The sequence below is a fragment of the Gadus macrocephalus genome, chromosome 8 (assembly GCF_031168955.1).
Source record: "Gadus macrocephalus chromosome 8, ASM3116895v1".
Taxonomy (NCBI): domain Eukaryota; kingdom Metazoa; phylum Chordata; class Actinopteri; order Gadiformes; family Gadidae; genus Gadus; species Gadus macrocephalus.
The window spans coordinates 21355571-21370170 of record NC_082389.1 but is presented as its reverse complement, the minus strand read 5'-3'; the positions used below and the strand labels follow the sequence as shown (position 1 = coordinate 21370170).

Sequence of the window (14600 nt, the reverse complement as noted above, 5' to 3'; positions counted from 1 at the left end):
AATAACATATGATAAATTATGTTGGAATGCAGTCGAACCTTATGATATTAAGACAACAGAATGTAACATAGCTAGACCTAATATAAATATGTCAGAAAAGGTGAAGCTAAAGGGGAATTGTTCTAACTATTCCTGTCCACTCATACATAGTATTTAAAATAATTATTAGCCTCAATCTCTGATGCCCTTCAGCTTTACAATACGAGTATCAGTTTGTGTCCGATCAAATATTAAATTGAGATGATTGCAGTATAACACAGAGGGAATCTGAATAAGGTGTGTGTATTTACAGAAAGAGAAGAGCCATAAACTCCAGCTTAAAGTAAACAGCGAGTGTCAGGTCTTCTGTCCAAAACCGGAAGTGTTTATCCGATTTTATAACTTAATTTATTTCGTTCATTTATGTAAACACATTACTTAACGCCCTTTTATTTATGTAAACACATCGTAACGCCCGATTTTTATTTTATTTTCCGATTTTTATTTTTTATTATCCGATTTCCGGCGTGTGGGTGGATGTTTCTGTCTGCAGCGGAAGTGCCTGTGGGTGGATGTCCGGAGCGTGTGGGTGGATGTCTGCAGCTAGACTCTCTTGAGCGAAGCTGTGCATCGTGGTGCATGGTGGGAGTTGTTGTCTTCAATCCACAAGCGCCAAAAAGTCACTTTCTGCCTTTTCTCGGTCAAGACGGCACCAAATTAGAATTTTATTTTATTATTCGACTACACATAGGACCCAATTTCAATACATATTCATGCCTCCACCGGTGAAATGCTCCTTTAAAGACATGCTTGTGCGGGTGCACTGCGCGCGTTCATGAATGCGCGTTCAAGTTTGCCTCCCTGGTGAGCTTGGCCAGGAACCGCTACTGGAGGAGACACCAGTCGGGTGTCCGTACCTCAGACAGCGCAGGATCCCGTGAACCTGAGCCGCCACACGGTGGAGCCCAGCCCACCCAAACTCTGATTTCTTCCATTGATGGCTTTCCAAACACATCAACACAGAACAGGAAAAAGTCCTCCTGTTCCTCACTTTAAAACACAGCTTTACATCGTTGTTTTATTTTGATCCCACCACCGCTATAGAGTGAACTATTTATCTCCTCAGTCTCGCAGGTACTTATTGTCTACTTATAAGGCTTATCTTCTTAAAGTTATCGGCCACATTACATCGTAAAGACTCTGCGCGAGCGGCAGCCTGCTACCTCCACGCTCCCGCGCGCTGACTGAGCGGGAAAAGCACAGGCTCGTGATGATCGCGTCCAACGCGAGCCTGAGCGGCTGCGCGGGGAGCGACGGTGCGGGCGGCGCGCTGTGCGCTCAGTTGGAGAACACGAGGGCGTACCGGACCAGCCTCACTCCGACCGGGCACCGGGTGGTGGCGGTGTGCCTGGGCGTCACTGGCACGCTTGGGCTGCTCACCAACCTCCTGGTGCTCGTGCTGTTCTGCCGCCACAAGCTGCTGCGCTCTCCCATCAACATGCTGCTGGTTAACATCGCACTCAGCGACCTGCTGGTGTGCCTGCTCGGGACGCCCTTCAGCTTCGCCGCAAGCACGCAGGGCCGCTGGCTGATCGGCGGGGCAGGCTGCGTGTGGTACGGCTTCGCCAACTCCCTGTTCGGTAGGTCGCAAAAGTTTGGTTTGGGGTGTGAGGGTGTATTTATACTGGGATGCACTGGGTTCTTGTGAGGTGGTTTGTATACTGGGATGCACTGGGTTGTTGTGAGGTGTTTGGTCTACTGTGTTGCACTGGGTTGTTGTGGGGTGGTTTGTATAATGGGATGCACTGGGTTGTTGTGGGTTGGTTTGCGAAGGATGAGAGATGGTCGTTGCGGTGGGTGCAGACTGGGTCTTGGTTTCCCAGGTTGTGCCTGTGGATGGATATTATTGTTCGTTTTCTCTATTTAAAGTTTAAACGTTCAAGGGTAGAACAGCACATTGGAAGTTGTGTTGATTGTTTGTCATTAATATATAATATATTCCTCATGTTGCATATGCCTCAACATTTTCAACAGATTTTAACTTATGGATGCTTATTTTGCCTTATATGGGCATGTGCATAGTGTGAGGTCGGGGACAATATCTTAGTGCCCCGTGAGTGTGGAGATCCCCGTGGTCCCACAGAATCACTGCTTTACTGCTCCTCACTGGTAGCATTATCACCGCATGATCACATCGACCGATACGAGCACGATGAATTTCGTTTGTATCCACAAACACCAGAAGCAGTATTTATAGGCATACGGGGTTGCGGAGAAGAGCAAGCTCTTTTGTAGCATACTTTTTTAATAATAATAATAATTTTTATTTATAATGCACTTTATATTCAAGAATCTCAAAGTGCTTCAGAGAAAAAAAAAATAAAAAAAAAATATTAAAAGGGGAACCTCAAAGAAAGTTTAGCTAAATGCTCTTTTAAAGAGATGGGTTTTGACTCAGGTTCCGTTTAAAAAGAGCTGTAGTCTGTGGAGCCCTCAGGTGGTCAGGGAGGGCGTTCCATAGTCTAGGGGCAGCAGCGTGGATCCTGAACGGAGTGGATCCTGAACGGAGTGTACGTGAGTTTGTCGGGGGGGTGAGGAGTTCCTGAAGGTAGAGGGGGGCAAGTCCGTGAAGGCACTGGTGGGTGAGGAGGGAGACCTTGTACTCAATTCTTTTAACTGCAAGACGGTAAGACATGTTTTTATTATGGAGCGGCCGGCTCTGTTGATCTATTCATCTTTTATGCATATGGGATGTGCATTGATATGTCCATGTTTTGGTGCAGTTGTTTAACACATTTAAAGTTTAAGTTCACCTCACTGTAGCTATCAAAAGTGCGTTTTTTTCCCCCCTGCGTGAAAAGTTGTATCTGCAAGTTGCGCGCGCTGGTGGGTGCAAATGCCAGGTCCGTCACTGCCTAAAGGCTCCTCAGGGGGGTTACCTTCATCAAAGGCGTAGCGCCCCTCGCTCGGACCCTCTCTGTTGATGCAAAGCTTCGATGAGACCCCTCAATGTTCGAGGCTTTACGCTGATATGCAGCAGGCTCATCTACTTAGGATTAAATACTCAGAGTTATAATAAGAGTATTTAGTCCTGATAACGTCCGGAGTCGTCTCTCCACTGCTGTGGAGTTCATGTCATAACCGCCCCAATGATTATTTTTATTTTTTTTACCTCAACCAAAAAAATATTTTCATGTTTCTTAAGTCATTAATCACTCACCTTGCTTTGGCTGCTCTATCAATCAATCTACCGATGTATCGATGTATCTATCTACTTACCTGACCCAAATTATTTTATGAGCTTTATATAAAAAAAAAATAATAATAATAATAATAATTTTTTGATGCAAACTATAATTACGTTTTGGTACAGCACCTTCTGTACAAGGATGAGCGAATTTTCTCGTTTTTAAATGAAAACAACCTACCTATCATTCGCTGCCGCTGGAAAAAATAAAATAAAAAAATAAAATAAATTCCCTACCTACCCATGACCTCAACTGACAACCAACAGGAACCAATTATTTATTTTTTTTGGCCCCAGGATACGGTCAAAAGACTATGAGCCAAGTTTGGTTTGGATGCATGAAGGCCTTGCAGAGAAATTAGCTCACTTCGTGTTTGACGTCCCCCTAAGGTCAAAGGTCAACAAATTGTTTGGATGTCCCCAGAATGATGTCATGAGTCTATGTACCAAGTTTGGCTATGATATGTTAAAGAGATGCTGAGAACAGGCATACTTCCTGTTTGGCGTCTTTGCCGTCAAGTTTGATTGGCTGTCACGGCCAAACGGTTTTGAATCTGAAAAAGCTGTGTAGCACATTTGTTCAGCTTGGTCTGAATATCATATATGGCAAGTTTCATGATGATTGGACATCATTTGTGTCCTGTGGATATGTACTATTGATTTTGACAACTTTCAACATGGCGGCCAAATTCTGATGTTGGAAATATTTTAATAGCTACATGGGGTGGTCTGATAGTATCACCAGACATTGGAAATTTGATTGAAATATACTCATGTGAAGAGAGAAGAGTTAACACACATCTTTGTTAATTACAGCGCCCCCTAGAGGTTCACGGCCGCTAAGTTTGGTTATGATATGTCAAAGGGCTGCTGAGATATTGGCTTACTTCCTGTTTGGCGGCTTCGCGGATGAATTTGATTGGCTATAGTTGCACTCGGCTTGGATCAAGGAATTCAATGATACCTTGTTTGTGAATATCGGATGAATGGGTTGAAAGTTATAAACATGAATGCATGTCCAACTAGAGCTGATGAGCTAGCGACCTCAAATTTGCTTCATGGGCTGATGGGACTGTCCTGAACCAGTGTACTAAATTTCACAACTTATCACCAAGGCGTTCTATGGGCTGCCATAGACTCCCATGGAGGTAAAATAATAATAAAAGGAATTCATACGAAACAATAGGTTGTCTCGCAGCTTCGCTGCTTGATCCCCAGTAATTCGATGCTCTAATGTCGCCCAGCTGGTGGGGAGGCGATGACGTCATCATTTGTGTTTCAGGCGACCACACTAATCCTAACATGAAGACATGAACCACGAAAACACATGGGTCAGTTTTAACTTCTCCACCCTGGGACCTGGCACCCTCGTGCGCAGAAAAACGTCCGAGAATTTATCGATTCATGCGTTTTTTCATTGAATGTAAAAAATACACCAATAAACGAAAATTTCTAGTTTTGATTAAATAATTTGCAATTTTCTGCCAAAAAAACATTGTCAGCACTTTAGAAGAACCTTGCATCAGGGACCTCTGGCCGGGCCTCGTCCCTCAAGCCAATATTAGCTGGTCACTCTTCTAGAGCCAGAAGGTAGTCTGGTTAAAGGACCTGATCACTCTTCTAACAGAAGATAATCTGGTTGAAGGACCTGTTCACTCTTCTAACAGAAGACAGTCTGGTTAAAGGACCTGTTCACTCTTCTAACAGAAGGTAGACTGGTTAAAGGACCTGTTCACTCTTCTAACAGAAGGTAGTCTGGTTAACGGACCTGTTCACTCTTCTAGCAGAAGGTAGTCTGGTTACATGTCCCAGTTGCCTAAATGTCATTTGCTTGTTTTCCTTTCTGACCGATCGAAGCCAAGACCGCATATCAACAGACAATATATACATATATTGTAGCTCCCTGCATACTTTATGCAGGGAGTATGCAATAATACAAATTACTCTAAAGAGGTCTAGGCTCCGTGCGCAGCCCCGCCTTTTCCAGTGGACCAAGAAAGCCCGCGCCGTGACGACCGGGGGTTCGTCACGGCGCGGGCAAACTTGAGATAAGAAGGTGAAATCGCCGGGCGTGCCAAGCTGCAACCGAACCGGCTTGGAAGCGTAAAAAGGCCTAGGCCTAATCAATTGCGTTTTAATGTCTTTAGCATTCAAATTATTGCAGTCTTTCTTTTCGTAGGCTACTCTGCTGTTGGCCTTGATGGGGAGATATTTGAATGCTTTTTAACCCCATTTTCCTGCTCCATTCCTGCGTCTCCCTCAGTACGGAGCCCATTTCAGCACCATGTCAGTAGACAGTTACAATCCTACGAACGTCGTGAGTGCAGTGAACGCGCGTTCATGTTAAGAGGAGTTCCGGGAAACGCTCCAAAGAAATTCACGATGGTTCGCAAGATCCATCATGAGAATGATCGTACGAGCTAAGATCCATCGTTATCGGGAAACGAGGCCCTGGTCATACCAAACAGGATATTTTTTAAATGAATTCAGAATAACTGCGTGTGTAGCGCCACGTTTTCTCACCCTTTCAGATGGCTTGGTAACCCAATGGAGGAGCATCGGAAAAATAGGTAGGCTTAGCACGTTTATTTCGGTACACTACACTACAATAAAAGTGAACAGGGCCGCACTGTACCTCAACGAACAGTAGCGCACCGCCCGTTGGAAGCAAAGCAAACGACTGAGCGGTGTCGTTGGTTCTCGTAGCCTGTTCTGGTTCTCGTTGATTAATAGTGCTGCCAGGGTTCCTACTTATTGGTTCATAGCGCAGCCAGGATTCCTTTTTATTGGTTTAGTGTAGCCAGAGCTCCAGCCTATTCGTGAATAGTAGTTGGCGCGATTCAGATCCCTTAGCTAGTCACACCCTATCAGAGGCCTGTCTCCCATTGAACCCCCTGTTATTCACCTGCAGCCAGCACTGCCGTGAATGGGAGTCAATGGAGGCTGAGGGATGAACGTCCTCCAGCAGGAATTTTCAATAGGCGATAGGGGGTGCTAATGTCCCTTTACCCAGGGAAACAAACATTACATATACAAAGGTATAAAAGTAGTCATATTTAAGGGCATTCATTCATTACAGTAGTCTGGGCATCCTACATTCTTTTCTTTTAACAATGTTAAGGAGGATCTTCTTCCCTCTCCTCACTGGAGTAGCCTCCACTGGTAGCAACAGACACAAAGTGTGAGGCCCTGGTCTAGAGGTACACAGAGGCCTGCTCCCTGGAGACAACTGGTGGTACCGCACACAGAGAGACATGCTGACTTCCACACAGTGGAGCAGTGCTCATGGTGGTTTACCATCACCAGGGCCCACGCAAGGGTGAGCGTACACAAACAGAAAGACAGACAGACAGACAGACAGACAGACAGACAGACAGACAGACAGACAGACAGACAGACACTGCCTCTCTCTAATCTCTAATCTCCTTCTATCTCTTGTCGTTTTTACACTGCCAAATATGCCCGTCTCATACCTGCTTTTTTCCCGTCATGGTATCGCGTTTCCACTGACCAAGGTAATTACCAACTTGATTTCGCACCCCAATTTACCCTCTCGTTCCTTACACATATTGGGGGTTTCATTTTCATGTAAATGCGATTAGACGGATCCAGGGGCGGGACTTGGGAAGAGGTGTTGCTGGGTTGTCTCTACAACAGCGACATTAACATGAGTATTTCTATTCTAACTGAAGAGACTGTGAAAATCCGTGAGCTAGTGACCATCATAGGAGAGAAGACGATAAAGTCGCATTTAACGAGGACTTTGAAAGATGGTGCGATCTATGAGAAAGCAGCAGAGGGTCTTTCCTTACGAGGCTTTCGTCGGGATAAAAAAGTCAGCTAATTAACGAATATGTTGCAATTTTTGTACTGATAGTTATAATGTAGCCTACACTGATATTTAGTCTACTCATTCTTGAATTCGAGTGGCTTGATTAAAAAAATAATAAAACATTCTGAGTATGCAAATTATTCTAAAGAGGTCTATTCTCTGTGCGTGGTCCCTCCTGCTCCAATGAGCCAAGAAAGCCAGCTCCTTGACGAAGGGGGAATATACCCCTGCGGTTTTACACAGGGAAGAAAGTGAAACTGCAGGGTGTGCCAAGCCGTGACCGTACCAGCTTGGCAGTGTAAAAATGGCATCTGATTCTCCCACGCTGTAGGCGGACATCGATGGTGTGTCGGTAGGTGCCTCTTGTCTTGAGACAAAAACAAGTTGGCTGTTTACAACCAGATGACAACCCCTTGTTTTTAATATGAAGCCAGGTTTGATTTGGATATGCAGCAGTTGGACGTAGTAGGCTGTGGGATAGGGTTAGGGCAGGCGAGTGTTGTGGTTAACATACCCCTCCTACTTATTTGATGTTGTTCGTCGTGGCACTTAATGTACACACTTATTCTCTGTCGCACTTAGTTATAGTACCTGGGTAGCAGCTAAACCTAGCTATCTTTGTTGTGTACGGGGAATGGGTTATCAAGGGTGGTTAGTCCTTTGCACTTGGTTCTATTAACATCCTTACTGTACCGACAGCGATATATTGTTTCACCTTCTTATGACAAATTGTTGTCAAGTGTTAATGTAAATACCTGCTCCTTAATGGCTAGGATGACAGAATGAGAGACATGGAAACATAGGCAAATAGATGAAGGGGGAAATGGAAAGAGAGTGATCATGAAATGACAAAGAGAGCGGGAGAGACCCTTGAAGAGAGAGAGAGAGAATAAGGGTGGATTTTAGGGAGTGGTGAGCAAGAAGTGAACAAAAGGGAAAAATAAATAATAAATGTGGTTGAGGAGAGGAAAAACAGACAAACCTCTTTGAAACTCCTCAGAAGCTTTCGCCTTTTCATTTCATATTGCATTTCAGAGGCGCCTGTCATCCACGTTGAGTGGATCTGTAACTCATAACGCCGTTCTGCGAGGCTCTTTACAAACCACCTACCAGATCACTTATTTTGATTTCCTTTTTCCCCTCTGCAGTTATTGAGAAAATAAGATGTGGAAGCTATAAACCACAAAACTCAAGCCGGCTGTACGTGGGATAGAGAGAGAGAGAGAGAGAGAGAGAGATTAACACAATGTAATTTCAATGACAACCACATAAGAAATGTGCTCCTCAGGCATCGCGTCTTTGACCTTACCTCCCTCTGCTCCCTCTTCTCCGGCATCGTGTCTATGACCTCACCTCTCCACCCTCTGCTCCTTCTCTCTCCTCAGGCATGTAATTTCAATGACAACCACATAAGAAATGTGCCCCTCAGGCGTCGCGTCTTTGACCTTACCTCCCTCTGCTCCCTCTTCTCCGGCATCGTGTCTGTGACCTCACCTCTCCACCCTCTGCTCCTTCTCTCTCCTCAGGCATTGTGTCTCTGATCTCTCTGGCCGTGCTCTCCTACGAGCGCTACAGCACCATGATGGGCCCCACTGAGGCCGACGCATCCAACTACCGCAAGGTGTCCCTGGGCATCGGCCTGTCCTGGGCCTACTCCCTGCTCTGGACCCTCCCCCCGCTCTTCGGTTGGAGCCGGTACGGCCCCGAGGGGCCCGGGACCACCTGCTCGGTGGACTGGACGGCCAAGACCACCAACAACATCTCCTACATCGTGTGCCTTTTTGTGGCCTGCCTGGTGCTTCCCTTCATGGTCATAGTGTACTGCTACGGCCAGCTGTTCCGTGCCATCAAGCAGGTACGTGAGGAGAGTGATCACGTGACATGGATTGAGGAGATTTTAAGGGACGCTGAAAAAAGCAGAACAACAAACGGCCTCAAGTGGTATTTTTGCGGGGGTTCCTCTGTATGCTTCAGTGCCATTGTGTTCCTCTATTCATAGCTTTTATCTTTGGGATGGAGGTACCTGGCTTTTGAAAGCAGTTATTTGAGTTCTATATACATTTCACTGTGCATCAAGTTGAAAACTGGCAACCGTAAAAGTGTCAAAGGTTAAAAACAGCGCTGATGGTTGCCATACTGTGATGTGGGGCTCGGCGTGAAGTGGAGGAGGTAGGAGTTTACTTTTACAACGAGCACCAAAATAATGATATTGACGGGAACATCAGAGTGTTGTGTCGGGCCCCTTTTTCAGATGACTCGGTGAAAGCCTAGAAATGTAATGTATTGCAGCAGGGATGGATGTATCGTACAACATTATTTTCATACATTTTACAAATTCCTTTCATCACTGAAGAATAACAGGAATGTGCCGTTCTGCTATGTTTTGCACATTTAATAAATGCCTAAAATATAAATCAAGCTAATTTTAAAATCACTTAATACTCAGGACAACATTCACAATTTTTACAGTTTATTTGTTATTATTTGCCAGTTGAGCTTATTTTCTTGGAGTATAAACACGTTGTGTGTGTATGTAGGCGTATGTCGCTGAAAGTGGAAGCAGCTGAACCAGAGGGTGAAATGTAAGCTATACATTTTAAGTGAAAGATTTACAGCATTTCATTTGAAGTAGTGAGTGCACTTTGCAATAGACTTTAAGAAACGCCATGCAAAATCAGAAAGTTTCTGCATGCCTCCTAGTTTTTCCCTGGCGTCGACCATGGCAAACACTGTCTGAACTTTACCTTCCCCTGAATTGTAAGGGGCCGTCCTGGGACTGAATCAAAATCAAACCCTATAACCAAACATAAGCCTACCTAAAACCAAACCCTATAACTTAAACTAAACTCTAGAACCAAACCCTATAACTTAAACTAAACTCTAAAACCAAACAATTTAACCATCCTCTACCTCACCCTTAAACCAAACCCTAAAACCAATCAAACTCTTGAACCAAATCCTAAACCTCAAACCACGTTGATTGTTGTACTGAAATGCTACCGTGGTGAAGTCTGAAATCAGAGGATTACACCGGTTTAACCCCCGGCAGTCCAAACAGCGACCGGTGTCCAACATACAGTGTTGGGAAGGATATTTTAAAATTTATCCAGTTGCAGAATACAGAATACATGCCCAAAAATGTAATTTGTAACGTGTTACGTTACATTACTCAATCTGAGTATTGTATTCTGAATACTTGGATTGCTTCCAAGTAAGTGTAGGAATGCGGCATCAAATCCTTCTTACTAAACAGACCTATTCTGGTGTGTTCTTCTGTTCCAACTGGCTGAATGTGTTAGGCCAAAGCCTCTCTGAAAGTGCACTATATTATATTATTTTCTGTTGAGGAACAAAGACTATAAGGGTATGTTTATGCAATAGATATGACCAACAGAAAAATTATAATTTTCTTTATTTACTCAATAATTAAAAGTAAAATAGAAAAACATGTAATAATCTGTTTCTGTACAGAGTTTGCTACTACGTCTATCTATATATATATTAGTCCTGTCAAGCGATTAAAATATTTAATCACGATTAATCGCATTAATGTCATAGTTAACTCACGAGTAATCGCGATTAATCACAATTCTTTTTTCTATGCTATATCCCTTGATTTCTTTGTCTCATTTGAATGCTCTTATCAACATGGAGAAGTGCATCGGCTTGCCTTGTGCAAATGTTTTTTTATTGATAACAACATAGGCATATACTGATCAAAACAGGACGATACAAAAAAAAAGCCTATCGTGTAATTAAACGATGAACATACAAACATACTGCCTTGAACATAGCAGTCAGGCTACTGCTTCTTTTTTTTGAGCCAAAGATTTTATTTATTAATAAACAAATTGCGTTAATCGCGCGATAAAAATATTAGCGCCTTTAAAATTGGTTTGTGTCAACGCCGTTAATAACGCGTTTAACTGACAGCAGAGAGAGAGAGAGAGAGAGAGAGAGAGAGAGAGAGAGAGAGAGAGAGAGAGAGAGAGACCCTATAAGGGCGTATTAACACCAGGATAGTCCTTTAATTCGCTCTCTTTGGTCAAGACTAAAGCACAATGTTTATTCTTTGGTTTGGTGCGGTTCCTTTTTACATTGCAATTTTCTTTGTCAACAACGCAAATGTGTGCAAAGATCGTTAAATCATTGGATAAAAATTTCGGGGGCGGGGTACAGCAGTGAAGAAAAAGGGGGGGAAAAGCGCCAGTGAAAGCAAATAATCATGGATATCCAGCGGGCTGCACTCGTGCTGATATTGATTTGTTTCATACAGATGCGGACCGGTAGAACTACTTCTCCCTCATCCTGGTGCTGATTGTGTTAAATGCATCAGCGTTTTTATGTTTGTTTACCAGCATAAGTTTTATGGGTGTCTGTCCAAATATCCAATGTACATTCCGTCTCCTGTCGCTCCTGCTGCTCCATGTCGAGCCACGACTCATTTTCACCCAACGTACCGACAATGTGATGCTAATCTCGGATAATCAAACAATAATTAGATAGTTACTTATGTAACTACGGTTCTATGAATCCTGGATGACGGTGCTTCAAGCACTGAACGATCCAACTCGCGCATGCTCAGGTCGAGTGTTAATACCAACAAAGTCACCTGGGACCCCTGATGAGCTCCCGACAGCCTATATCTTCCGGTGACATCAGAGGATCGGTTCCTGCAGAATCTTCTCGCGAGTACACAAGGATTCTGAGTGACGGAGCACTCTGGCGGTCATCCAGGATTCATAGAACCGTAGTTACATACGTAACTATCGTATTTCATTCTTACTAACCGGTGCTTCAAGCACTGGATGACTCATACCAACAAGGTCACGAGGAACTCCAACACATACCTCATTGAGAGGAAACAGCAGAGTCGGGCAACAGGACCACGGCCAACGGATGGGGAGTGGCAATGGCCTACCGGTGAAACCTGGAAAAGGTACATGGTGATGTCCATGATTCTGCATCACAGATGTCTTCCATGGGCATGCCCCGCAGGGCAGCCCATGATGTTGAGACAGCCCTGGTAGAGTGGCACCTGACCCCTTATGGCAGGGTGTGACCACCTCCTTTATATGCATGGGTGATGACGTCCACAACCCAATGAGACAATCGCTGCTTGGAGAGAGCACAGCCCCTCCTAGGACCACCAGAGCAGAGGAAGAGCTGGTCCGACCTTCTAATGCCTGCGGTCGCAGCTACATACGCTCTCAGAGCCCGCACTGGACACAGCAGTTTTTACCTCCGGGGAGATACATTGTGCCAGGCGGACAGGTTGGTTGAGGTTTGACGATGACAGTACCTTCGGGAGAATTCGGCCACAGGGCCACAGGGTAAACCCTGTCTGAGTTCCACCTCAGACATGAGTCACTCACGGACAGAGCCTGAAGCTCCCGACGCGCTTCGCTGACGTGATGGCGAGGAGAAAGGAAGTTTTAGTAGAGACCCACTTCAGCTCCGCCTGAGCCAGGGGTTCAAAAGGAGGCAAGGACAAAGCATTCAGAACAAGGGACACCAATCTGTGGCCCCCACTGTGTCATTATCCACCCGAGCATGTCTTGAGGAGATGGCTGCCACGTTTACCCTCGGAGTAGCTGGGGGCCGGCCACCATTCAGGAGTGCCTGGAGGAACTCCAAAATCGTTGGAACTGAGCAATGCACAGGGTCCTCAGCCCTGTCTGAGCACCATGCCGTAAACAGCTGCCACCTATTGTCATACTGCGCCCGGGTAGAAGGCGCCCTGGCGTTCAGTATGGTGTTGCAGACATTGTCTGAACACTCTGTCAGCATCGGATTGGGCCCTGCAGCGGCCAGAACCATAGCTGCTGGCAACAAGGGTTGGGATGCCAGATCTGGCCCTGCAACTGAGACAGGAGATCCTGCTTGTCGGGAAGGCGCTGTGGTAAACTGCTGAAGAGCCTGTGCAGCAGTGGAAACCATGTTCTCCCTGGCCAGAAAGGGGCTACCAACAGCAGTCTGTGGGGAACACTCTGTAGTGTCGGAAAAATCTGAGACTGTGACTGGGATTGCGAACAGATATGGCAGGATCTTCATGCCCCGCGACTGCCGGGGTGAGAAGGCTGCCGCCACACACCTGGTGAACACCCGTGTGGAAAGGGAGAGGCCGAATGGGAGCACCTCAACTGAAAACGACGCCCTTGGAAAGCAAACCGCAGAAACTGTCAGCACCTGGTCCCCCAGCCTCTAAAAGCTCTGGGGGAACGACGGGCAGCATATGAGACCTGAGGTTGCCCCGAGGGCTGTCGCTCAGGGGCCCGAAAGGCCTGTGCCTGCTGCTGAGCAGGCTGTGGATGTGGGCGCTGAGACCTGAGGTAGCCATAAGGCGTGAGAGCTGTGCTGTGGGGCAGCTGAAGAACCTCTCGGCCTGCTAGGTGGAGGCACACTCCTTTGAAGCACGGATAGCTGCTGGCGAGTCTTTCTGGCTTGGACTGTTCGCTCAAGCGCCTCTATAGCTGCAGATCCAAACAGCTTTTCCAAGTTCCACTGGAACACTGCGGAGGGTTCTCCTGCACGCCTCAGTGGGAGGACACTGTGCCAACCAAACCTGGTGGCGAGCCTGGACGAGAGTGGACATCTACCGCCCCAACTCTCTGGACATCAGCGCGAATGCCTGCAGAGAAGCGTCACTGAAATCATGGGCCGGAGAATCCACTGCAACCTCCTTCAGGGATGCTGACAGAGCGAGCTTCTGGTGGGACATAGAATTGCTTATGCGTCCCATGCGTGCCGCTGCGTCATAGGCTTTGGAGAGCAGGTCTTCCGTAACCCGACACTGGGGACGAGGACACTTCACATCCGGTCTTAGAGCCTCATCAGTCTGCTCAACTGCTGGCATGCAGTCCAAGCCAAACTTGTGTGCATCCTGCATGGCTGCCAGGGTCGGACCGTAGGATATTGCATGATTATTAGAATAACTCCAGCATGCATGCAACTCCCTCAGATACTCCTCCGATGGAGGCACGGCTGGTGGGGGCTGGGCCACGCCTGAAGAAAGCGCTGGCCGGAGCTGGCTGCGCTTGTGGCACGTCTAGCTGCAGACGGGCCATGGCCATACGAATGATGGCTCCCATTGAGTTGTCCTCAGAAGCACCAGTAGAGTTGCGTGTCGAAGGAAGGGAGCACGCATGTGAGTCTACATCCGTTGGGACCTCATCCGGGTCATACTCAGCAAACTCGGCTGCTGACGTTGCCATAGAAAGCACATCTTCCTCCGGCTCCAAGGCGGCTGCAGGAGGAGCAAGAGCACCTGGCTCCCCTGCACCAGTCCCAGCCTGACAGGCCAGGAAGAGGAACTTCATGTTTTGGTCCACCTTGGCGGCAAGCCCGGACTCCCCAACTCTCCGCAGCCCGACATTTAGAGCGACCATCCTGAGCTGGATTACGTCGCTGGGCTGGGGGCAACCGTTTGGGTAACGAAACAAGTCCCAACCGATGTCCCACCTCAGCCAGTCTAGCAACTCCCACTGCCTGAGGCATAAAGCTGCAGTTCATGCAGGGATCATCCGAAAGACCCTCCTTCAG

The 14600-nt window shown here is 46.5% G+C and overlaps 1 protein-coding gene across 1 annotated transcript in view; it reads left to right on the top strand.

Annotated features, from left to right (window-relative positions):
• The first annotated feature begins 838 nt into the window (after positions 1–838).
• The window catches only part of LOC132463603 (vertebrate ancient opsin-like), an 86130-nt gene continuing 72368 nt past the window's right edge, over positions 839–14600 (top strand). Inside the window, exons 1-2 of the mRNA XM_060059884.1 lie at positions 839–1619; positions 8585–8913. Of these exons, the coding sequence (XP_059915867.1) occupies positions 1250–1619; positions 8585–8913 (699 nt within the window). The 5' untranslated portion in view covers positions 839–1249. The remainder of the gene's footprint in view (positions 1620–8584; positions 8914–14600) is intronic.